At 43.9% G+C, this 27,079-nt stretch overlaps 1 protein-coding gene across 1 annotated transcript; it reads right to left on the bottom strand.

Annotated features, from left to right (window-relative positions):
- Positions 1-4,547: 4,547 nt before the first annotated feature.
- INHBA (inhibin subunit beta A) lies at positions 4,548-27,056 on the bottom strand. The gene is made up of 2 exons (XM_035130069.2): positions 26,318-27,056; positions 4,548-6,451 (listed from the first exon to the last, which is right to left on the bottom strand). Exons 1-2 carry the CDS (start codon positions 26,703-26,705, stop codon positions 5,574-5,576), a joined length of 1,266 nt encoding a protein of 421 aa, XP_034985960.1. The 5' UTR covers positions 26,706-27,056; the 3' UTR covers positions 4,548-5,573.
- Between the last annotated feature and the right edge of the window lie 23 nt (positions 27,057-27,079).

The raw sequence follows: 27,079 nt of genomic DNA, 5'->3' as shown, positions 1-27,079 counted from the left end.
CTCCCATGATCCCTAGCTAAGAGGACCAGTGGTCAGGGATTATGGGAATCATAGTCCAAAACATCTGGAGGGCCGAAGTTTGGGGATGCCTGAGTTAGTATTTGCATCTCAATACAATACAATTAATACTGTGTTTCAATGCTGTAATAATAATAATGGAAAGGTTTAGGACTGAATCACCCATAGAGCTAAGGTCACAGACATTTTTTTCTGGGCATCTGCAAGGTTTCGACTTGGCATAAGTGTAATGCTACCTCATCTCTAAACCATGGTTTAGAGTTCGGGAGCACCCTACAGTTTCATGAAGGCATTTGTCCCTCCCATTTTGCTATTATAACTAATAGCAAAAACTGAAAGGGAGAGGGGACTGTCCACAAAGGAACTGTAGTCTAAAACATCTGGGAGGCACTAGGTTAGAGAAGGCTTCTTTAGAAGATTCGACACTAAGCCTTTGTAATTCTCACAAACGGATGCATTCTTTCGTCCTAATCCAAAGGGCACTGACACACTTCTCATGCTATCAAGTTCTTAAGAAGTGTTATTATAGCATATTCATATTTTCTCAACAGGTGGGGGGCACTGCAGAAAACAAGGCTAACAATGGATAGCAAACAAATGCATTCCTTTTTTTATTCTAAAAAACCCCAAACCCTTCGTACTTTGTCTTATTGCTAGGCTGTTTGGCCTATAAGAACATGTCAAATGTGGTAGCAATTTAAAACTCTGAAGACATACCAATTTAATTAAAACAAATTATCTTCTTTTAGTTGTTGTTGTACTGGAACTACAGTCCGTCTTGATTAATGTACCAAATTTATATTTACTTTTTCACCTCCCTCTGCTTTGAATAACTAAAAATCAAAAGCCTATGGCTGACTGTAGCAAATGAAGAAGAGAGAAAAGCCCTCAAAAGTTGGGAACAGGGTATGCATATGTATGAGTGCTACTGGAAAGGGATGAGAAACAGTCGCTTGTTAATTTATATACCTCCCACTCCTTTCAATATGCTTACCATAAAACCATCCACCACATCTAAACTTTTATTTTCCTCCATCCATTAAAAATCATGCATAAATAAATTAGACTGAAGAGCATAGAGACATGTATCTCTGGTTTCCAAAGCCAGCTAATAATATCTATGGGAGGTGGATGGATGGATGCATTCAGTTGGAGCGGAATTGGATTTTTTCCCCCAAATACCTTTTAAACAAAATTAACATAAATACGGTTTTTGCTAGCATGAAATTGTCAATGCTGTTGTCCATGACAATAAGAGAGCGAGAAACATGGGATTAACTACTAAAGGTGTGGCCTGTTAGTCCTGGGTGTGGCTTTAGGGGTGTTATTGATAATTGCTTCTGTAACAACCTTGGGTATGTCTTATTTCATTTGCAGCACAATCCCATACATGTCTAATCAGAAATATGCCCCACTGAATTCAGTGGGATATACTGCCATGTAAGTATGCACAGGATTGCAGCCTTTACCCCACAGGGATGTTGTGAGGTAGGTTAGTATTTGCCCATGACAAGCTGGGGGGGGGGGGTCCTGAACACTAGCTATTGCAAGTTGTATCACTGACCAACTTCTTTCCCTCTGACCTGGGCTACTTCCCATTCCAGCTTTGCCTTATGTGAGAACCCACAAAACTGTATTTTAAAGATGCAATCCTGTAGCCAGGCACTTATTTTTGAGTCGATATGTACTGTTAGCCATATCCTTGGAGCTGCTCACATGAGTAAATAAAGGGAAATGCTAAGTAAGAGGACTTTTATCTATGGGCTGAGCTTTGGTGGAAAAATTCCACCAAATGCGTCTGCTTCTGACTGTGAAGAGAAAAATATCTGATGGAATTTACCCTTCAGTGAAAATCTTGTAGCTATTCAACTTCACTCCGGGGCTTTAATTTCTGACTACCTTGGATAATACACATACAACTAAAAGGCCAAATACAAATCGAGGGAAGACAATACTGTAGAGGGTTCCCAGCTTGATTTACATTTATATCAGCTCAGTCACCTCATTTTCAATATTCCTTTGCCTTCCAAAATAATTAGTAAATACTCTCACAGCAACATTCAAGAGCAAGCACTTCTTAAGTTTCAGCGCACTCTTTGTGAACATTCCCCATTAATACCTTTTCATCTACTTAATTATTTCTTTTTTAAAAAAAACATTCTGTGAATAATTTAAATTTTAAAGCCTTTTTATTTTATGGAATACATTTTTATGTAGTCTAATTAGATCAAAAATTCTAATTGTTCTTTGCAAATTTTAAAAAGGGGAAAGAAAATGCTTTTTTTTAAAAAAAACCCTACATAATTGCGCAATCCGCTAGCTGAATTATGCAGGCTAAATATTGTGGAATAAATTAGACTTAACTATAAGCAAGTGCTTTGATGTTTACTGGACAACGGAAAAAAAAATTCCACCTTTATTTTGCATCTCATTTGATACATGCAAGCACACAAATGTTCTTGCATGCACCCATGAACATACCACATTATGCTGCCGTATCCCTTCCTTACTCTCCATGATGGAAATACAGGTTCCTTACTAGTTCTATGAGGTTCAAAATGTGTATCATTTCTCACCCTCTCTTCCTCACTGTCCAACAGGGGATTCACGATGTCACTGGTGTCTATTGCATCTTGGGAAATGAGTACTACCTGGGATTGCCACATGCAGACAGAATACAGCATTCCAGCTCACTCTTTCTCCCACCCTCACTGGCAATGCAGTCGATTCATGTGCAGAAAAAGGCTCTCACACTGCCTTCTTTGGATCATGGTAGCTCGAGTTTGGCTGACAAAAAGGGTAGGGAGGGACTACAACTGCTTCATCGTCCTGCTTTTCTTGCCCTCAAGGTGCTGACATGCCACCCCTATCAATATAGACAGGGCCTAACTATGCTAGAAAATTCATTAATTTGACGAGTGCCAGAAGTAGGAGAAACATTGTAGCCCTTTGCTAGCCTAACGTCTCCTTAAGCTCATCTCAACTAAAACTGAAAGCGTGGTGGACAGCAAGTGGCAAAGCTTTATCTGCGGAAGCTAAATTTGCCAGCACAGAATTATTTCAAAGCAATGAGGTTTTACTTGCAGTGTTGCTTGTGAAAGAAAAGCTTTGTGGCCTTTGGCCCTTAGGGTAAAATCTTAACTACCACTGAAGTCCATTTGAGTTGTGCCCTTGACATCACTATGTTAGAGATTCCACAATGTCTCCTGTTCCCTCACACACTTTCAGCACTGGCCAAGGCTTTTGCTTTAAGAATTCCTTTAAATGTGACCATTTTTTAAAACGTCATATGCTGGGACTAGTATGAGCTGATTGGTGAATATGCATAAAACTAGTGATTATTCAACATTTATCGGAAGCCATGAAGAATATGCACACATTGAAAACATGGAGATTTCACAAACTTCCCAGTCAATCTGAACAATCAACAATGGATTTTGGAAAAATGTTGTGTTGAACAGACACATTTTGCATATTGCCCAGTTAATATTCACAGCCACCATATATATAAATCTTGTACACCGCCTGTTCACTGTTTCCAAGTAGAGAACATATCCACTGATTGGACAGTGTGCACATTACCCGATTAACTTTGTCTCTTTGTGCACATCCATCTCTTGGAAACACAGCATGTTGATCGGACACTGTGCAAAATTTCCGGTTCATGCTATCAGTTTGTGCACATTCTTCACACCCTCAAATGAATGGGCCCAACCACAGTCGCCGTTGCACAATCTCTATCCAGCTCCCTTTAGGTATAATGTGCATATGTTGGGAAGTTATCCAAGAGCTACTACGGTAGATACAGCAGTGGTAAGTTTGGGGCGGAAGGCAGGAGAAAGGTGCAAAGCTGGATCCAAATTAGACCTTTCTATGTTTATACCGAGATCATATTCTTTTCATATAGAGTAGTGTGGTTTTAAATAAGTTTCCTCCACTGGGAAAAAAGACATTTAATATACTGTGCTTGGCACACAAACATTCATTGTTTTTAAGAACATTAAAAGTGTAGCCTGAAGTGCTTAAACTGTATATATACATACATATACAAATATAGATTCCCCTTTACAGGACGTTGTTTTCCAACAGTGTACAGCTGCTGTACATACGAAGGATCCACAACTGAGCTATTGTTGGACCTGAAATAGAACATGGGTTCAAAACACCCTTGTGATTTAGGGGTGCTTGAAGAGCACAGCCAAGTCTAGCCTTCAGGTTTGTGTTCAGGGCACTGAATAGGTTGACCTAGAAACCATCTACGCCCTTCTAAATGCAACCAGCCTTGCTGACGACCCTTGAAGCCAGATCCTAACCTACGAATGACACTAGCTAAGAACAGGCTGCTTAGAGGCTCACATAAATGTCTTTGGTGTACACATCTATTCTCTTAAAGGTATAAAATAAGAATAATTATAATAAAAATAACTATTTTGTGTGCTGTAGCAGTTCTTGTATAGCTCACAATAAGTGCAGCTCTTGACTCCCTTCCACCCCTAACCACATTCCCACCCCCCACCCCACCCCCAAATTATTTGTTAAATAAGGATTAGACAGGTTGAACATTGTTTGTAGTGCAAATAGTAAACAATTCTTTTTTAAAAAAAAACACCTCTTTTTTTTCTCTTTTTTACAAAATATAGAAATGTTTGGCTCCAGTAGCTGGACAAACATGTTCCTTTCAAGTATCTCTCATTGAAGAAAACAAAAATTAAACATGTTACTTCCATTTTTTTTAAAAAAAAAGTCTGGGTATTTTCTTTCTTTCTTTCTTTCTCTCTCTCTCTCAGGTAAACAGTTTCCAAACCAACTTGGTTGCATAGTTCTAATGTCTTAAGCACCTTTACGAAATGTAACTTTGTATTTTCTTTCTTTCTTTCTTTATAATTTTTTTAAACTTTTTTTTTGCAAAATAGTGCAGAAGATAAAGGTGAGTACACCTGCGCATTATTGTCCCCCTTTTACCAAAATATATACACAAGTGTGCTCTGTGCATGCATATGCCGGAAGAAACCTGCACACACCACACGCACGCACACGCACACACGCACACGCACGGCGTCCTTGGTAAACGGATGGGAGCAAAAAGTGCCAGTGAATGTAGTGTTCAAACACATGGCTTTTCTGGGCATTTTAATACCATTTTGGACTTAGCATCCAAATTGCTGCGTTTTTAGGTGAGCTGCTGTCAGGGCTTGAATGCATAGGTAATATAGGGAAGGGAAACATACCTCCCCTTGTTGTTGATAAAGTGTGAAAATACTACGTAATAAAATATGGAGCATATAAGATAGGAAATGCTCTTGCCCACACCATTTGAATGTTCCTCATCCAAGCCCTGGAGAACAACGCCATTCTTCTTTCCTTTGTCTGGCTCTCTTGTTATTTTTTGAACACTGAATGCTTCTGTTTTAGAAATGTGACTGTTTTGCTTGGAAAGGCTAGACCCACTTGGTCTTCCCTCATACATTGTATTTTTTAATGGTCTTCTTCAAATTGGTAGAAAGGCAGTCCCAGACATGTATGTGAGCACGGGTGTGCCACTTGCGCACACACACCTATGAGCACCCACACTCTTCCACAATCATGTTCTGGATGTCCTTTTTTATTATATTCTGCCCATCGTCATAGTAGAGCATAGACATGGGCCGCAGCTTGGTGGGTACACAACAGGACTTGAGGTTGGAGAAAGGACTGTGTCCTCTCATGCGGTAGTGGTTGATAACAGTGGAGTGGAAAGAGAGCGTTGAACCAGATGTTCCTGCAATATGACTGGGGCAGTCTCCTTCACAGTAGTTGGCGTGGTAGCCTGGTGGGGCGATGATCCAGTCATTCCAGCCAATGTCTTTGAAGCTAACAAAGAAGTGCTTCTTGCAGCAGATGTTGACTTTGCCATCGCACTCAAGGCCCCGCCTCCGCCGTCTGTGCTGGCGATCCTCTGAATGTCTGGCGAGCATCATCAGGAAAGGCCTGTGTGATTGTTCCTTCTCCTCTTCTCCCGTGCTTTCACTACCTTCCCTCCCTTCTACGTCTTCTTCCTTTTTTTTCCTCTTTCCCAACAGCACCAGGCTGGCTCCAGTTTCTTGGCACTGATCACAAGCGATCCGCACATCCAGGGAATTCTTTCCTTGATCCAGGAGGTGCTGGACGCTGCTGGAGACCGGGAAAATGTGCCAGGTGCTTTTGCGAGTGTCCACTGCTTTTTCAGAGATGAGAATTTCACCTTTTTCTCCCTTCAAACCTCCATCCTCGTCCACCCCTTGGGAGCTGCGTTTTAGCAGCAGTCTCTGCTGCTGATATAGGCGGATAGTCACTTTTGTCCGGGTTCGATTTGCTTTAGAGACTTTGAGAAAGAGCCACACGTCAGCTTGAGCCACTACTGATAGCTCGCTGCCTTCCTTGGAAATTTCAAAGTGCAGCATTTTCTTGGCAGGACCTACAATGGGAAAGATACAGAGATGGGGAAAACTAATTAGCAATGACAGAATCATTTCTGTTCTGAAATTTAAATGATACTGTGATGCTCTAACATTGCCTAAGCTAAAACAGTAAGTTTGGTTTTTCTGCTCCCCTCCCCCTTTGCTGTTATTGGCATTGGGTATAAATATAGGGGGCCAGTAAGACAAGACATTGAGCTTGGGAAAAGCACTTATCCATACAGAATTCAACACACCATTTGCAAGCCCTTATATGTACAACACTGTATTTCAGCCTTCCTTCTGGGTCATAGATTTATGTCAGGTAGATCTTGGTCTAGGCCAAGGAAATCCTTAAATATGTAGGTGGATTTTTTTGCACACCTAGTACCTAAGTTATGTAGTGACCAGCATTCTCAGGTGAGAAGTGCACAGCTGAATGTACAGGAATTTTCATGTTCAGCTAAAACAATAGGATCATCACATTTAACTATATATTTATCAGTTTGTATGTACAGTTTTGAAGTGCTCATGGAAGACGAGGAACAGACTCCACCTGAGGATCTCTCCCTCATCACAGTTGATGAGGAATATGAAGACGAGCAACCAAGTCAGTCCTCTGGAAATATGCAGGTAACCTTGGAAGGGACAGCACATAGAAGAATCCCAACCAAGCCCATGAAGAGGCGTGTAGTGGTGATTGGGGATTCCCTACTGAGGGGTACAGAAGCAGTGATCTGTGGGCCTGACAAGATGTCTCGAGAGGTGTGCTGTCTACCTGGGGCCAAGATCAAAGATGTAACAGAACGGCTGCAAGGAATCATAAAACCCACCGACAAATACCCCTTCCTTTTGGTGCATGTGGGAACCAATGACACTGCAAGCCATAGCTTACAGAAGATCAAAAATGATTATGAGGCTCTGGGCAGGAAGTTGAAGCAATTAGATGCACAAATTGTCATCTCTTCTGTCCTCCCAGTTGAACGACATGGCCCAGGGAGAGAGAGAAAAATAGGGGAAGTGAACAACTGGCTTCGCAAATGGTGCAAACAGGAACGGTTTGGATTCCTAGATCACGGTCTGCAGTTTCTTGAAGATGGACTTCTGGCAAGTGATGGACTGCACCTCACAAAAGTTGGGAGGAATGTTTTTGCCACAAAACTCAAAAACCTCATCAGGAGGGCTTTAAACTGACTTATGTGGGGGAGGGAGACAGTGGTCCTGAAGGTAGGAGTCTATCAAATGCTGAAGATGATCATCCAAATGTCAAGGACCAAATGGAGCAAGCAGCATGCAGACCTAGTGGTGGGACGAAAATATCCTTAAATAAGAGACATGGGGGAATGATCAACGGTCTTCAATGTCTGTATACTAATGCACAGAGCATGGGAAATAAACAAGATGAACTTGAGCTCTTGGTACAGCAAACTAAATATGACATAATAGGCATCACTGAAACCTGGTGGGATGAGTCTCATGACTGGAATGTAGTAATAGAGGGATACAATCTATTTAAGAGAAATAGACCAAACAGGAAAGGAGGAGGAGTAGCTTTATATGTTAGGGATATGTATACCTGTGAAGAGATCCAGGATTTAAAACTTCAAAGCCAAATTGAGAGTATCTGGGTCAAAATTAAGGGAGAGAAAAACAACAGTGATCTCATTGTGGGAGTTTACTATAGATCCCCAAGCCAAACTGAGGACACAGATGATGCCTTCCTGGAACAGATGGCCAAGCATTCCAAAGGAAGTGAGATAGTAGTAATGGGGGATTTCAACTATCCTGATATTTGTTGGATGTCAAACTCAGCCAAGAGCATAAGGTCGAACAGATTCCTCACTGGCCTTGCAGACAACTTCATTGTCCAGAAAGTGGGAGAAGCAACAAGAGGATCAGCCATTTTAGATCTGGTCCTAACCAATAGTGATGACTTGGTTGGTGGGGTAGAAGTGGCAGGATCATTAGGTGGGAGTGACCATGCTCTTCTGGAGTTTATTATCCAGCGGAAAGGAGCAACCAAGCATACTAAGGCCCAAATTCTAGACTTTAAGAAAGCCGACTTCAGAAAACTTAGGGAAACGCTGGGTGAAATCCCATGGACAGTAATACTAAAAGGGAAGGGAGTTCATGATGGTTGGGAGTTTGTTAAAAGGGAGATATTAAAAGCACAACTTCAGGCAATACCAATGAGACGGAAACATGGAAGGTGCCTAAAGAAGCCAGGCTGGCTATCTAAAGAACTCTTGACTGAGTTAAGATTTAAAAGGGATATGTACAAAAAATGGAAAAGGGGGGAAATCTCCAGAGAGGAATTCAAACATATAGCCAGCACGTGTAGAAACAAAGTCAGAAAAGCTAAAGCACAGAATGAACTCAGGCTCGCCAGAGAGGTTAAAAGCAACAAAAAGGGCTTTTATGGGTATGTCCGTAGCAAAAGGAAAAACAAGGAAACAGTGGGGTCACTCAGAGGAGAACATGGTGAAATGCAAACAGGGGACAGAGAAAGGGCAGAACTCCTCAATGCCTTCTTTGCCTCAGTCTTCTCCAAGAAAGAAAACAACGCCCGACCTGAAGAATATGGAGCAGATGATTCAGCAGGGGAAACACAGCCCAGAATAAGTAAGGAGGTAGTACAAGAATACTTGGCTAGTTTAGATGTATTCAAGTCTCCAGGGCCAGATGAACTACATCCAAGAGTATTAAAAGAACTGGCAGAGGTGATTTCAGAACCACTGGCAATAATCTTTGAAAATTCCTGGAGAACAGGCGAAGTTCCAGCAGACTGGAGGAGGGCAAATGTTGTCCCTATTTTCAAAAAGGGGAAAAGAGAGGACCCAAACAATTACCGCCCAGTCAGCCTGACATCAATACCAGGAAAGATTCTAGAGCAGATCATTAAGCAAACAGTCTGTGAGCACCTAGAAAGAAACTCTGTGATCACTAAAAGTCAGCATGGGTTCCTGAAAAATAAGTCATGTCAGACTAATCTGATCTCATTTTTTGACAGAATTACAAGCCTGGTAGATGAAGGTAACGCTGTGGATGTAGCCTATCTTGATTTCAGCAAGGCCTTTGACAAGGTGCCCCATGATATTCTTGTAAAGAAGCTGGTAAAATGTGGGCTAGACAATGCTACCATTCAGTGGATTTGTAGCTGGATTACTGACCGAACCCAAAGGGTGCTCATCAATGGCTCCTCCTCATCCTGGAGAGTAGTGACTAGTGGGGTGCCACAGGGTTCTGTCTTGGGCCCAGTCTTGTTCAACATCTTTATCAATGACTTGGATGATGGGCTTGAGGGAATCCTGAGCAAGTTTGCAGATGACACCAAATTGGGAGGGGTGGCTAACACCCCAGAGGACAGGATCACACTTCAGAATGACCTTAACAGATTAGACAACTGGGCCAAAGCAAACAAGATGAATTTTAACAAGGAGAAATGTAAAGTACTACACTTGGGCAAAAAAAATGAAAGGCACAAATACAGGATGGGAGACACCTGGCTTGAGAGCAGTACATGTGAAAAGGATCTAGGAGTTTTGGTTGACCACAAACTTGACATGAGTCAGCAGTGTGATGCAGCAGCTAAAAAAGCCAATGCAATTCTGGGCTGCATCAATAGGAGTATAGCATCTAGATCAAGGGAAGTAATAGTACCACTGTATTCTGCTCTGGTCAGACCTCACCTGGAGTATTGTGTCCAGTTCTGGGCACCACAGTTCAAGAAGGATACTGATAAGCTGGAACGTGTCCAGAAGAGGGCAACCAAAATGGTCAAAGGCCTGGAAACGATGCCTTATGAGGAACGGCTTAGGGAGCTGGGTATGTTTAGCCTGGAGAAGAGAAGGTTAAGGGGTGATATGATAACCATGTTCAAATATATAAAAGGATGTCATATAAAGGAGGGAGAAAGGTTGTTTTCTGCTGCTCCAGAGAAGCGGACACGGAGCAACGGATTCAAACTACAAGAAAGAAAATTCCACCTAAACATTAGGAAGAACTTCCTGACAGTGAGAGCTGTTCGGCAGTGGAATTTGCTGCCAAGGAGTGTGGTGGAGTCTCCTTCTTTGGAGGTCTTTAAGCAGAGGCTTGACAGCCATCTGTCAGGAATGCTTTGATGGTGTTTCCTGCTTGGCAGGGGGTTGGACTGGATGGCCCTTGTGGTCTCTTCCAACTCTATGATTCTATGATTCTATGATTCTACAGTTCCACTCGTGAATCTTTGCTTCACAAATTTATTTACGGGTGTGACGGTTCGAATCCCCATGACAGGGTGAGCTCCCATTGCTCGGTCCCTGCTCCTGCCCACCTAGCAGTTCGGAAGCACATCAAAGTGCAAGTAGATAAATAGGGACCGCTACAGCGGGAAGGTAAACGGCGTTTCCATGTGCTGCTCTGGTTTCGCCACATGACCCGGAAAAACTGCCGACAGACATCGGCTCCCTTGGCCAGTAAAGCAAGATGAGCGCCGCAACCCCAGAGTCATTCGCGACTAGACTTAACTGTCAGGGGACCTTTACCTTTTTAATCTCAGAAGTGCAGCACTAAGATAAAGATTCAAGAGTAATGGAGCTAGAGGACACCATTGTTTCACCCTTCAGTTGATTGCAGCCATGTCACCCAGAGAACTGGAAATCCCCACTCTTATTCTGGAAGGCATGTTATTATGGACTTCTTGGAGCAAGCATAAAACACTCTTGACAATATTAGTATTGACTAATTTATGCCAAAATCATTTTTGTCAACTGACTCAAAAGCTACAGCCAAGTCAACAAAAGCAATATATAAATGTTTAGTAGTAGGCTTTCTAATGCACCAGTGGGCAAGCTAATATGTTGGTCAATTTGCTTGGAGCACATAGCATAATTAAGACCTTGCCATTTTCCCTACTGTCTGTAGTCCAAAGGATCAGATACAGCCAAAGCCCCAAATGTCATAATACTGTAATGTGTGTACCACACATTATATTTTGTATGAATCAGATCACTGCACACAAAATTCCATACAACCCCTGGTGCTAGTCAGAAATTTTATTGTTATTCATGATTTATTTATAGTTTTTATAGCCTGGTCTCCACACTTGAGGAGGATCTCGGAAACATGCAGGAAGATGTCCCTTGAGATAAGCCAGCTACAAACCATTTAGGCTTTCCAAGCACCTAGACTTAAGCTCAGAAATACACTAGAAAGCAGTGCACTGGTGCAAATTGGTATCATGTGCTTGGAATTCCTGGCCCTCATTCATGCAACTGCATTTTGCACCAACATAAGTTTCGAAACCATCTTCAAAGTCACTCCTAGTATGCAGAGTAGTCAAGTTTGGGCGTAACGAGTCCATGGGGAACCACAACCAGGTTTGACTGATATAGATAAAGTCACAGATTCTATACCTGCTTTAAGTGGTATAAAACTCTCCTTGGCATCAGCTCCACCTGCAATGACCCATTAGTATAAAATCCAGCAGACTACAAACTTGGTCTTTACCGGAGTGCAATCCAACCCACAGTTGGCAATGTATTTCCAGCCCCATCATCTGGTTTCCTAATCTGCAGCACCTCCATCTTATTAGGATTCAGTTTAAGCTTGTTCAGCTGCATCCATTCCAAAACTGCTCCGGCTCCCAGACACTTGCCCAGGATTTCCACTGCCTGCCTGGGAAGGCTGTTTGCCAGAGGAAAGAAATGACAGACCTGTGCTTTTTATGTGCTTATTAATGGCAATGCAACCCATATCTCCTGGTGACTTTTCTCAGCCACTTAATGTAGAAGTATGGATTTACCTTCTCAGTTTGGTCTCAGTTGTTTAGAAAAGCGAGGACGGAAATTATAAGACTACAAAATAGCATCTAATACACTTAAAAACAGTCCAAGGGTTTAAATCAGGGGCAGGCAACCTAAGGCCCAGGGGCCAGATGCCTTCTCAATCCGGCCCGCAGACGGTCCAGGAATCAGCATGTTTTTACATGAGTAGAATGTGTGCTTTTTATTTAAAATGCATCTCTCGGTTATTTGTGGGACATAGGAATTCATTCATCCCCCCCCCCCCAAAAAATAGTCCGGCCCACCACATGGTCTGAGGGACCATGGCTGAAAAAGGTTGCTGACCCCTGGTTTAAATTATAACAGTCTTTTTTTTCCCCAAATAGAAGTAATTCTGTTTCCTACTGTGAGGTAGAGTTTACCCTTTTATGTATGTTTCTTAAATTTGCCAATGGAAAAACTATTCAGCGTGAAAGCGCCTTGCTACTTAAATTTTGTAATTTTTGACGTCAGTTTTAAGTTGTTCTATTTTGCACTGTAAACAAATACCCCCCCCCCCCCAAATGAGGTAAGCTGTTGGTTTTACAGTAGCTTGCTTTTGGGCTGTGTTTACAGGCATTTTCTATCTTTGTGGGGAACCTTTGGCCCGCCAGATGTGTCTTAACTGCAGCTCCCACAAGGCCCAGCAAGCATCGCCCATCGTAAGGACGATGTAAGTTTTAGTTCAGCAACATCTGGAGGGCCAAAGGTTCCCCACACTTGAACTATCTATATTTGTTTCTGAAATCTTTTTTTTGTGTTTTAATCTATTATTGGATTATCTTGGTTTGCTTTTCTTAGTTATATCGTAATGGACTATAGTGGCAAACGGTAAACATCAGACTGACTGGTTAATAAATACACACACACTTGCATGTGTATGCACTATGTAAATAGTGCAAATGCATTCAAAGGCACCCTTCTCTTCACTCCTTATCTCGTTCTGCAGGTGACAATGAAATGTGTGTGATTTATAATATAGTTTCTTATAATAGAACAGGAGCTGTCGAGAAATGGCTAGTTCAAAACACTTGGCAAGGAATGGCCCTTTTGGAATGCAGGATGTTATCTGTACCATTAACTGAACATTTATTGCAGATTTTTTGCAAGGACTGTCAGTGTCACACAGCCACCGCCACACACCAGAGGGCAAATTTAATCTTACAATGATGATGTTGTCCCCAAGTTCAGCCCTTAATCTTCTTTCTCATAGGGTTAAATGGTAGCTTAGTCACAATGTATGTCCAATTCCTGTGGTCATTGTGTGTTGGAAGCCACCCAGAGTGGCTGGGGCAACCCAGCCTGATGGGCAGGGAATCATTATTATTATTATTATTATTATTATTATTATTATTATTATTATTATTATTAGGAAAGGTGGATGGATTCTGTTTGGATTGCATTTTAATATGAGTTTACCTAATACACACTTCCCAGGACAATAAGTAAACCAAAGCAGACATATGCACTAACATAACGATATTTTTGTGAAATAATGTAATATGATATGATATGATGATAATATAATATAATATAATATAATCCTATATAATAAAGTCCAAGTGTCTCTGCGTCCAGTCCCTGTGTCCCTGGGTTTGCGCTACTGCGCATGTGCCCCACGGACACAGGGACTGGACGCAGAGACTGGACGCACACACACACACGCTCTCCCCCCCTGCCTACCGTTTCCCTGCAGCCGCCAACCGCCGCTCCCGGCCGGACAGCACCCCACTGCGCTTGCGCTAAAGCGCGAGGAGGAGGAGGCTGCTTTATTTTCCTTTACCCCTCCCTACGCTCCTCCCACTATTCGCCATTGGCTGGTTCTAAACAGGGTTTACCGCAGGGGTGGGAGGGAGACGGGGAGCAGCAGATCCCCGAGGCGAACACGTGCAGTGCGATGGGCCACAGCCGCTGGCTCCACAAACGGGCGCACTCCATAAGCAGCAGCGCCACTCCTACACGGGCCCCCGGCCACACTTCCACGTTACTCGGGTGCGCGGGCGCTGCTTCCCTTCCGCCGGCAACACACGTGGGAAGGGAGGAGCAGCCTTGGCATTTGGGCTCCTGAGGCGGAGCTTCTGCACTGACGGGGAAGGGAGGGAGCCAATGCATCGCAAAGCAATGCATCGCTTTGGGTGGCGTGTGATGCGGGGATCATGAGCACCAGAATTGGGGCAGCGGGGAAACCCCTAGCCTCCATATCAGGCCCCAAAGATGCCTCTACGAATGTCCCCGAGGTTGCTAGAGCAACAGGTCTGCTCTAGCACCCGTTATTTTAACGGGCTTCAAGATACTAATATAATATAATATAATATAATATAATATAAATGTCAAATTGATGTGGAAATGGAGCTTAAAAGTGGAAAAATGAGAAGCTGCAAGAAACTGAAATGGGCAGTTGTCGACTTCTCATAAGTAAACCATAAGTAAACCTTCCTCCTTCCCTGGATGATTCTGATTTTATTGGGGAATAGATTTTCACTTTCCCAACACTGTTGTCAATTGCAACCCATGGATCCCATTGGATTCAGTGGGAGTGAATGATAGGCAGGTCCCATTCTCCATCTACAAGATCCCACTCTGAGTGGCGTTCTTAATCATGCTAGAGTTTGACAAAGAAAAATAATAATATTGGAAGCCCACTATGCACACTCAGTTTCCATGCCACGTACTGCTTGATAATGCAAATAGGCCAGTGTCTGATGTGATATAAACATTTCCGATCTTACAGAGAGATTTGACTTCTCTCATATTCCTGGGAGCTAAACTCCATTAGCATGCATGGTTCTGAAGATGCATGATATAAAGGCATGTTTGGTAGCCTCAAACAACTTCTAGGTATGATCAGTTAGTTAATATGTATAATTTCTTGGAGTTATTATACACCCCAAAGCTTGAATGATTGTACAGTCATACCTCGGTTTAAGTACACTTTGGTTTGAGTATTTTCAGTTTAAGTACTCCGCGGAACCGTCTACAATGGATTAATCCACTTTCCATTACAGTGGAACCTCGGTTTATGAACACCTCGGTTTATGAATTTTCGGTTTATGAACGCCGCGGACCCATCTGGAACGGATTAATTCACTTTCCATTACTTTTAATGGGAAAGTTCGCTTCAGTTTATGAACGCTTCAGTTTATGAACAGACTTCCGGAACCAATTACACCCATGTTTCAGTTTATGAACGCTTCAGTTTAAGTACTTCATGGACCCATCTGGAATGGATTAATCCACTTTCCATTACTTTCAATGGAAAAGTTCGCTTCAGTTTATGAACGGTTACTCCGCAGACCGTCTGGAACGGATTAATCCACTTTCCATTACTTTCAATGGGAAAGTTCGCTTCAGTTTATGAATGCTTCAGTTTATGAACAGACTTCCGGAACCAATTGTGTTCATAAACCGAGGTACCACTGTACTTTCAATGGGAAAGTTCGCTTCAGGTTAAGTACAGACTTCTGGAACCAATTGTGTACTTAAACCGAGGAACCACTGTACCAACATTTAACTGCTAAAAATATTAAGCAACAGCTCGCCAACGGGGAAGCTAAAAGCACAATGGCAAAGTAAACATAAGAAGATCCTGCTGGATCAGGCCAATGGCCCATCTAGTTCAGCATCCTGTTCCCACAGTGGCCAACCAGATGCCTGTGGGAAACCAGGGAGCAGAACATGAGCACACAAGGATCTCTCTGCTTCATTGGGTTTCCAGCAGCTGATATTTGGAAGCATCTCTGCTCCAGCTGTGGAGGCAGAGCCAAGCCATCGCTAAAGAACTGGAAACAGGGCTGAAAGATAGTTTGTGCTTTTCCGTTTCTCATTAACCACAAATTCTGTCTTCAGAAAGCGGCTCCATAACAGAACTCCTCTTGTTGCCCATGCTCCCCATCTTGTCCTATCCTGAAGTACCTAAGAGTTCTCTCATCCTTCCAGACAGGCTACCTAAATATCGTCCCCATTCCTTCTTTTATCTTGAAAAAGAAAGGCAAACGCTTAAGTCTTGGTTGTGGTTCATTTTACAGGAGACTGCAGCAGGGAAATGGAATGGGCATGCCACATAATTACATCACAGCAGCAACAACAAAAGTTGTTGGCTGTGACCTTTTATGCTGCTTACACAAGAGATTCACATGACACTTCCATCACTACCAGAGATGGTTTTGGGGCCCAATCTAAAAAAGTTCCTCTTATTTAAGTCTGTCTGTCTGGGATCTAGAGCAGTCCTTCTGCTCATGGAAGCATTATTTCCATTTGCAGGCAGACTAGTGAGTCAATGAAGGCTCGCACTCGTGGAAGCAGCAGGGGAGGGAATTTTGTCAATTTTCTCCTTCCCCCTGCAGCTTTCTGCACTGCCTCCCATACTGTTCCTGGAAGGGGGTCCTTCAACTGTCCACTGGCAAAACTCCACTCAGCGAATCTCTAGTTCCAACCCGCAGAAGTTAATGAGACTAACATCACAGCTCTCTCCATGTTCACTGGGAAGCAAGCTTCCACTGGTCCCAGACTGTGGGTGCCCATCGGCACTTGTGCTCACGATGTGACATCATGACATCACTTGCGCAATCTGTGCGCGGAACGCTGGGCTTCGGGTTTGGCCTCCACCCACCGCCACCCACTGCCTTGCCTCCATTGGTTCTCTGCCACCACCATGGAACTGATGTTTCCAGTAACGACAGCCTTTTGGGAAGACTATCGTGAGCTCATTGTGAATAAAAAGAGTTGAAATGGCTTTTAAACGGGTTGGAATCGCCCCCATATCAGTCAATACAGATCTCCATTGCTGCAGCACCACCCACCTCCACTTTGAATATGTGGGCACACACCCAGAATAAAAACAATTACAAACTTGTGTGTGTGCATGCCAACTTCACACGGAGGCTGGTTTAACATTGTTGCACAGATAGATAGAAGATGTGTGAAGCTTAATCCACAGTCATACACCCAATTGTGCGTACACCAATGATTTATTCGGAGCCCTATTTCTTCTCAAAGGTGGTCTGTTAGTCCCTGCCATACCCTGTCTGTTTCCCAGTCTCTCAAGCTGCCTTTGTCTACCCACTTCCCTTCAGTGGCTCCTGCTGCTGCTGCCGCCTCACCCTTGATCACGCATGCATTATAGCATCACAGCAATATCACGGGGTAATGATGACCCACAGTGAAATTTCCCCTTCTTAATGTGCTGGGGCTTTCTCAAGATCTGGAAGCCCAAGAAGCAACAGTAGACACATGTAGTTTTAACATCCTAGCACATCCAAATCCATGGGTGTACCCAGCATGGGGCAAGGGGGGAAGCTGCCCCCCCCCAGAAGCAGGGCAGTTGGAAAGGACAGGCAGGGACGCTGCCTGCTGTGCTCCGCCTCAGCCTGCTTGGCTGAAGCGAAATGGCAGCAGCGGCAGCGAAGCTGCCTCCATTGAAAAAAACCTGGACCTGGGCTAACTTCAGCCCACACTCCTTCATGTCACAGCGAGCACAGCACAGAAAGTGCTGCCCCACAATGCTCCACGGCACCTCATTTGCATATGCTGCTGCTGCCTCGTTTTAGTCACCGCTGCCGTTAAAGGAGCGGACGAGGCAGGAATGCAAGCGCTGGTGGCTCCGTGTGCTGCCTTGCAAACGGCCCCCTTTCCTCTGGGGGGCGTGGGCGTTGACCATGCCTCCTGGGGGATCCTGGCCACATCATTGCCAGCTAGCCAATTGGGTGGCTGGGGGGCGTGGCTGGTGTGCCCCCCTAGCTTTGATCCTGGGTACGCCCATGTCCAAATCTGCAATGCAACAAGGAAGGTTCTGTGACTCTGGGGCCAAGCCTCAGACAAGCCCTGGGCTTCTCACTTAGAAGCATAGGGGAACAACTGCATGGAGGGTGGCTGCAATAGCAGCAGTACTGGTTTGATCTCTCTGCTTCCTGCAGCTCAGGTGTTTGTTCTGCCTTCGGAGAAGCCAGCTGAGGATGGTGGGAGAGGGAAACAGAGCACAGGAAAATGAAGGTAATTGACCTCTAGTCAAGATGACAATTGCCCTGTCATAAGCTAACAGTATACATGAACCAAGTGTGCCATGCTAGGGATGGCGGATGGTTGAAGGGATCACCTAGTTTTAAAAACAAAGACATAATCTTTGCTTTGGAGCTGCCAAATTCACTAGAGGGAAACACACACACACACACACACCCAAGTCTGTATGCGGGCATTAAAATAGATAAAAGAAAACAATGCCCAACCTGAAGAATATGGAGCAGATGATTCAGCAGGGGAAACACAGCCCAGAACAAGTAAGGAGGTAGTACAATAATACTTGGCTAGTTTAGATGTATTCAAGTCTCCAGGGCCAGATGAACTACATCCAAGAGTATTAAAAGAACTGGCAGAGGTGATTTCAGAACCACTGGCAGTAATCTTTGAGAATTCCCAGAGAACAGGCGAAGTCCCAGCAGACTGGGCAAATGTCCCTATATTAAAAAAGGGTAAAAGAGAGGACCCAAACAATTACCGCCCAGTCAGCCTGACATCAATACCAGGAAAGATTCTAGAGCAGATCATTAAGCAAACGGTCTGTGAACACCTAGAAAGGAACGCTGTGATCACTAAAAGTCAGCATGTGTTTCTGAAAAATAAGTCATGTCAGACTAATCTGATCTCATTTTTTGACAGAATTACAAGCCTGGTAGATGAAGGGAACGCTGTGGATATAGCATATCTTGATTTCAGCAAGGCCTTTGATAAGGCGCCCCATGATATTCTTGTAAAGAAGCTGGTAAAATGCAGGCTAGACAATGCTACCATTCAGTGGATTTGTAACTGGCTGGCTGACCGAACCCAAAGGGTGCTCATCAATGGCTCCTCCTCATCCTGGAGAGTAGTGACTAGTGGGGTGCCACAGGGTCCTGTCTTGGTCCCAGTCTTATTCAACATCTTTATCAATGACTTGGATGATGGGCTTGAGGGCATCCTGAGCAAGTTTGCAGATGACACCAAATTGGGAGGGGTGGCTAATACCCCAGAGGACAGGATCACACTTCAAAATGACCTTAACAGATTAGACAACTGGGCCAAAGCAAACAAGATGAATTTTAACAAGGAGAAATGTAAAGTACTATACTTGGGCAAATAATAATAATAATAATGAAAGGCACAAATACAGGATGGGAGACACTTGGCTTGAGAGCAGTACATGTGAAAAGGATCTAGGAGTCTTGGTAGACCACAAACTTGACATGAGTCAACAGTGTGATGCAGCAGCTAAAAAAGCCAATGCAATTCTGGGCTGCATCAATAGGAGTATAGCATCTAGATCAAGGGAAGTAATAGTACCACTGGATTCTGCTCTGGTCAGACCTCACCTGGAGTACTGTGTCCAGTTCTGGGCACCACAGTTCAAGAAGGATACTGACAAGCTGGAACGTGTCCAGAGGAGGGCAACCAAAATGGTCAAAGGCCTGGAAACGATGCCTTATGAGGAACGGCTTAGGGAGCTGGGTATGTTCATCCTGGAGAAGAGATGGTTAAGGGGTGATATGATAGCCATGTTCAAATATATAAAAGGATGTCATATAGAGGAGGGAGAAAGGTTGTTTTCTGCTGCTCCAGAGAAGCGGACACGGAGCAATGGATTCAAACTACAAGAAAGAAGATTCCACCTAAACATTAGGAAGAACTTCCTGACAGTAAGAGCTGTTCGGCAGTGGAATTTGCTGCCAAGGAGTGTGGTGGAGTCACCTTATTTGGAGGTCTTTAAGCAGAGGCTTGACAGGCATATGTCAGGAATGCTTTGCTGGTGTTTCCTGCTTGGCAGGGGGTTGGACTGGATGGCCCTTGTGGTCTTTTCCAACTCTATGATTCTATGAGTGAGGCAAAACTTCTAAATGCCTCCCCCTCCGGAAGAAACAAAAATGCCCTTTTCAAGCAATTCCAAGCACCCATCATTTCATATGTATCCTTGCAATGACATGCTCACATCTAGGTGGACTAAAAGACATGCACATATGCTCTCAACAGCACATTCCTTCTAGGGGAACTTCGTACTTGCATGCTGCACTCCCACAGCCACATACACCAATGTATTTCCTATCTCTCTCAGATTTAGAAAGTTTCAAAGGGGAAACAACTGGTTTCCAATTATATTTCAATTAAGTAGATTCACAACTGGGTGCCAATTAAATTTCTTTCAAGCAGATTCACTGGAAGTGGATTTATTCCTTGCAGCAAAAGAAAATAAATTTGGTTTTCAAAAGATTCCAGGTTGTAAAGCAAAGGAGGACCATTCTGGAAACATAATGATGATGACAAGAGCAACCAACCAGCCCAGCCTATAAATCACAAACACATTTCTCAGTGTCTTGTCAAAACCCCATTACTGTGACCTTAATAAATAAATCTATACCGGTATATATGAAAATGTAGAAAATGTGTTTTGTTAAAGCCCACCTTTCTCTGGAACCGCTTGGCCGACTGCGATCAAATTTGGCCACAGCGTCACATGCAGATGCCACAGTGTTCCTATCAACTTAGATTGGACAGATGGCACACCTATGGCAGGTATATACCTGATTTTGTGTCAAAATAAATAGCGGCCTCCAGTGGACATCAAAGGAATAGGCGGAATAGGAGCATACTCCCGCGAGATCCAGGCAGTATGCCAAGATCCAGACCGTCCAACGAAATTTAGGCCCAAAACCCAGTCCACGATCCAGACAGCCCTCACCGAGATCCACCTTGCCCCACCATCCACAGCACCAAAATCAAACCCACCCCACGATCCACCCAGCCCTGGAGATCCAACCCCCCCCCATCCACCCCACCGAACTCAAACCCGAAGACCCCACCACGCCGCCTTATATCAACACACCTCACAGAGATCCACCCCACCCCTACACCCACTGTACCAAAATCAATCCCACCCCATGCTCCAGCCCCCCTGGAGACGTCGGATCCATACCTTTCCGGACACCACTCCACCGAAGTCCAGGCCACTTCGGTCCAGGCTGCTCGCCCAGGAACCGCCACCACCCACCGAGATCCACCCGCGCCTGGAGCCAGGCCGCCTGTGAGACCATACCATCGCAAAAACAAGGCCTCCCCGGAGACACCACCGCCCACCGAAATCCAGCTTGCCCCGGGAGCCAGGCCGCCTCGGAGACCGTGCCATCCCGAGAGCCAGGCCGCCTTGGAGGCATCAAGGCCTACCTCGGACCCCAACGTCCCTTTCACTCAATGGACGAGGTCAGACACAACATGTCCTTCCCAAACTCCAAACACCATAACCCCTGCCCCCCCATAATTCCCACCTTGGTACCCCTAACCACATACATATTATCCACAGTCTACAACAGGCATCCCCAAACTTCAGCCCTCCAGATGTTTGGACTACAATTCCCATCATCCCTGACCACTGGTCCTCTTTGTAGGCCAAAACATCTGGAGGGCCGCAGTTTGGGGATGGCTGGTCTACAACATAGGTAAGGCCTTGCCTGGTTGGGGTGGGGGGACGGACCGGAATAGGGGGCAGGGATAGGTAAGCCCTTCCCTGGCTGGGGTGGGTGGGCAGAATAGGGGACAGGGATAGGTAAGGTCTTGCCTGGATGGGGTGGGGGGACCGAATACGAGACAGGGATAGGTCAACCCTTCCCTGGCTTGGGGGGGGGCAGAATAGGAGACAGGGATACCTAATGTGTCAATACAGAGTGGGGGGAGTGGGGGAGACACAGGGATGCCCCTATGTAAACATAACTCACAAAAAGCAGGGGGACTCACACAAAAAACCAGGGGAGTCTGAAGGGGGACTCTGAGCCTCCATTTAACATACTCAGCCACAGCAACGCGTGACAGGGCCATCTAGTATCTTATATTTTGGTTTCTGGGCCTATCAACTTTATCTTATCTCTCTTTCTCTTTTTCTCTTTGCTCTGTTTCATTATATCACATTCTCCCTGAAGTTCACTATTCTGGTGCTTTTTATGCTTTGTGCGGGAAATAAGATTGTCAGATGAGCTAGAGAGAAGCACTAGAGCCTTTATGCTGCAGAGCCAATTGGGTAAAAGAAATTTATAGGTAGAATGAAGTTGAGGGGGGGAAAGCCTTTGGAGTATGCCCTCTAGTGGCTATTTGAATTTCTATTCTGAATTTTAAAAAAATCGAACCCCCAGAAAAACAGATCATTTAAAAAATGAATGAAACCTTTGTTCCAATGACTAAAATTAACTATTCTATCTCTCTTCCACTTCCAGTACTTTTCATTTAATTCATTTAAAAGATATATCTATTTCCCCCCCTTTGCTAACAAATCTTAAAAAAGAACAAAAAGATATGTAACACAGAGTGCAGTCCTGTTTATTTTTTCTGGGTTTTAGGTACTACTAAAATGAATGCAACTTATTTCTGAGAAACCCTGCTCAGCTTCAGGCTATAACTGATAAAAGCCTGGATCACAATTTCTATTCATTCTTGTCTAACCACTGATCACAGTCACCGGAATGTCATGGCCACCTACATTGGCAAATGTAGGTGGTGACTGTACTGCTAACATTGGCTAAACAGTGGCCAACAAAATTAATTTATAATTGGCTGCTGTATCAACAAACCACTATTGATTATTTTCAGCAAATAGTATTTATTCTTTCCCCCCAAATGCCAAAGTTATGCCTCTGATTTAGTTAACTTACTGCATAACTGATGCAGAAATGTTGTTTTGCCTTACTAATGAAAAATTATTTTAAAAATTCAACTCTTTTTTTGGTTAACGGTGTTATTATAAACATTATAACTTTAATATCTCACTGGAAGCCATTTGCCCTGGTACACGGGAAATGTCTTGTCCATATTTGAAGACATTCATTTCCACAAAGGCCTGGAATGTTAGTGGCACCTTTTCACAATTTGCTTGATCACCTGGAGCGGACAACAGCTGTGTTTTGGGACAGAGTCAGTATATTCACCTTTGGCCTTCGTGTTCCCTGCATCTTCTAATCTAGAACGTTCTCCTGTTTAATCTGTGCTAGTCCAAAGGGGGAAATTGAAAGCTGTACGCATGTGCCTGTCATTTGTCAGATTTGTATGTGGTATCTTGGAAGATACCTAAATATAAAGGATGAAATTATTCCTCTAATATCAGTAGTGCAAATGCTGCATACTTCCTGGGAGTGATGAGACAGTTAAATTAGAGCAAACCCCTCCCCTTGGTGGAGGAGCACTTGAGACTACTGGTACTTATATTTTCATCGGTTGACAAAACTTTAGATCAGGCACCCCCAAACTTCGGCCCTCCAGATGTTTTGGACTACAATTCCCATCTTCCCCGACCACTGGTCCTGTTAGCTAGGGATCATGGGAGTTGTACGCCAAAACATCTGGGGTGACCGCAGTTTGGGGATGCCTGCTTTAGAACATGTTGCCATTCACCTCCATTGATTCTCTACTGCCTCCCTTTCAGACAGTGGTTGGTTGAGGAACCGCGACATGAAAAAAATGCTACTGAGGAATAATATTTCCTACAGCATACTGTTCAACTCAAACACAGCTGGAACACACTACAGATTTGGTTTTGACCCCTCGTGATCCCCAACAGACCCCTGCCCTTCTGCAGACCTCTTCCTTGACATTAGGCGGATGGCTAGATTTTCCTGTCATTTCCATAGGAGTGATCAGAAGACGCCAGCACCCACTCTCAGGAAGGGAAAGCATTTAAGAAGGTTAATACTTGTAAGAAATATAAGAACTGTGGATAGTGGCTGAGAAAAAGACTGAATGGTTGACCTAGTTATGGAATAATATGCAACCAGAAATCATGACCTGCTGCTCCAGAGAAGCGGACACGGAGCAATGGATTCAAACTTCAAGAAAGAAGATTCCACCTAAACATTACGAAGAACTTCCTGACAGTAAGAGCTGTTCGGCAGTGGAATTTGCTGCCAAGGAGTGTGGTGGAGTCTCCTTCTTTGGAGGTCTTTAAGCAGAGGCTTGACAGACATATGTCAAGAATGCTTTGATGGGGTTTCCTGCTTGGCAGGGGGTTGGACTGGATGGCCCTTGTGGTCTCTTCCAACTCTATGATTCTATGACCTCAAGATACTGGCTTAAACCCATATGGGCCACTGTATGTCTGAATCACCGAATAGTAGTCTAGGTTTTATGTAAAATTCTTTTTTTCCAACAAGTCCCACAACATCTCCCTTAACATTAATATCTCAGTGTTTCAAATAAATTGGCAGGGAGAATGAGACGAGAAAGAAAAATGTAATTTAGATATTTTGTGAAACACACACAGAAAAATGCTTCCGGGGGGGGGGGCTGGAGCAGAAATGGGGCAGAAATGCCCAAAATATACTGACCCCTGGTGTACTCTACTGGCAGCAGGAAGAGTGTGAAATTATTGTAGTGGCCAATACCAATGCTTCCACAAAATACTATCTGGAGTAGTTTGACTGTTTGGTAGCTTGTAGATGGGGGGGGGGATGAGTAGCTGGACTATTGGACACTTCCTGGGCAATGGCACAGCTAATATTAATCATGTGACTCTGTAAGCCAATTGGAGTGGGTGTCGCTGTTCAAGCGTGTCACTGTTGCCTTTGGAGCCTGGTTTAAGCAGATACAGTGCAAACTACTGGAACTCACACAGTGTCTCAAAACCACAGTTCATTCCATATGTCTTTCCCCTCAGCCTAATGCTGCAGTAAACTGGATGCAAAATCTGGGCTAGCAATTTCTTTGCTTCTGAATGTTCACTCCTTAATTGAGTGCCTCCAAATGATCACAGGCACTGAGACATTCTACTCATCTTTTGAAAAGGAGAGTGTGCTTTTCAACATCATCATCATTTCCCTACCAGACAAACAACGGGTATGATAAGATTTACAAGGACACCAACCACCAGGGCTTCTTGTATAGTTGGAACTCACGCAGCTAGCAGCAGGAATATCTGCTCTTCAAACCACGCATGATTCTCTGCATGTCTTTTTATGCAAACAGAACATCTGAGTCAACAGGTTTTCAGGACTGGAAACTCTGAGAGTTGTCTTAATTGTTTATATTGCTGCAGCAAACTTTTAAACAAAAATGCTCAGTGTGCCTGTGCATACTTTGCCTACCATATGCTGTACCAAGCAAAACAATGACATTCCTTGCAAGCTGTCTTGGCAACAGGGGGGAAATGCTTTAACTAGGCAACACAATTAATTTCTGGAAAGTTTTCAGTAGCCGTTTCAAATCTATGTTATGATCAAATAACTATTGGCATAGACAGGTAAATCTGAATGTGCACACACGCGCATGCACAAACACGCATATATGTTAAGTACCAGGGTTAACATTTAGCATAATAAACATATAGAAAGCATAAGGCACATGCATACTCTTACTATTTAATGGTGACGTAAGTAATAGGTATGATTAGAGAATTGATATGACAATGCCTTTTCTTTTAAAAATGCACCTTATCAATGTTCCATTCTTTGGCAAGGAGCTCTTAGAAATACCATATTTCCTCCCCTACCCTTTTCCCCCAGTGTGCAAAAGTCAGCTTTACAATTTGGTTTTGTCCACAACTATTTGTCCCCGTTACTATTGAGGTTTTCTGACAGTAGCTGTTAACACTGTTGCTGCCCTGAATATTTGCTGTTGATTGAGTACCATTAAATATACATATTCTCAAATTCACAGGTTTTTTACAGTGAGTGGGTTTGAAAACTGATTTTAGCTGTCTTCCTTTGCCCAGAGTATTTCACAGTGCCTGCCCTATTTGTCTGCTCCTGTCTCTGTTTTTCATTTTCAATCATCGCCCTCAATAGTCTACTGTTTATCTGTTCTTTTCACAAATGTACCAGGGAGATAAACCCACTTTCTCAAAATTTCAGCCTAGGATTGGTATATAGTTCCCTGCTCACTGGCTGGCTGCATTTCATAAGTGTAATCAACGCATCTGAAACCAAGGCTAAATTCTAGAGACCCAAATCCCTTCCTGCTTTCACTCTCTCCTTTCTCTCAACCTGTAACCTCACAAAGAGTATTACTGTTGCAAAGCAAAGCAAAGTTAATTGCAATTCTGACTGAGAGACCTATTCAAGTTGAGTTCCCACCCCCTGCCACAGCACCCACCTGATTCTGCAAACGTGATGATCTCTGAAGTTTGCTCCACGAGTTCATTCATTTCTGTTTTTCTTCCAATGTCATCCTCTATTTCCACAAAGCCATCCTCTCTCACTTTCCCCACATGGAGCTTCTTGATGGCATTAAAAAGTGCAGCTTTGGGCACCGACTGAGTGATGTTGGGTCTGTCCCTCAAATGCAGCATGTTCAAAATGTGTTTCTTCACTGCTTCCACCATCTCAGGCTGAGAGCTGGGAACATCCTTGGAGAGCGTGGCAAGGGCACAGGATGGACAATCGGTGACTGAATTGTGCCCCTCAGATCCTGGGGTCGGGGAACTCCTCACTGTAATCCAGCAAAGCACCAACAAAAATCCTCTCTTCAGAAGCAAAGGCATCCTGGCAGAAAAAGTTGTTGTGATTCCTTTTTAAAAGGCACCGCTTTTCCTCTCCCACCACCACTTCACACACAGTTTGCTTGTGTCTGTCCCCCTCCCTCCCTTCTTCTTCTTCTTCTTCTTCTTCTTCCTTTCTTCCTCTTCAGCAAATTCTCTGGAACAAGAACAAAAAGTTTTCTGTGAAGTTTTGTTTGCAGGTTCCCTCTCTGAATTCAGTAAGTGCTATAGATGTTTGTGGCTGTCAGTGAGAGGAGGTTCTGACTCTGTCTCAGAGTGGGAGAGAGAAACACTGAGAAAAGAGAGAGAGAGAGAGAGAGAATGAGAAAGAGAGAGGGAGAGAGAGAGAGAGGAGGACGGATTGGCCTAAAGTGAGT

The sequence above is a fragment of the Zootoca vivipara genome, chromosome 12 (assembly GCF_963506605.1).
Source record: "Zootoca vivipara chromosome 12, rZooViv1.1, whole genome shotgun sequence".
NCBI lineage: Eukaryota > Metazoa > Chordata > Lepidosauria > Squamata > Lacertidae > Zootoca > Zootoca vivipara.
This window is presented reverse-complemented; position numbering and strand designations above follow the sequence as displayed.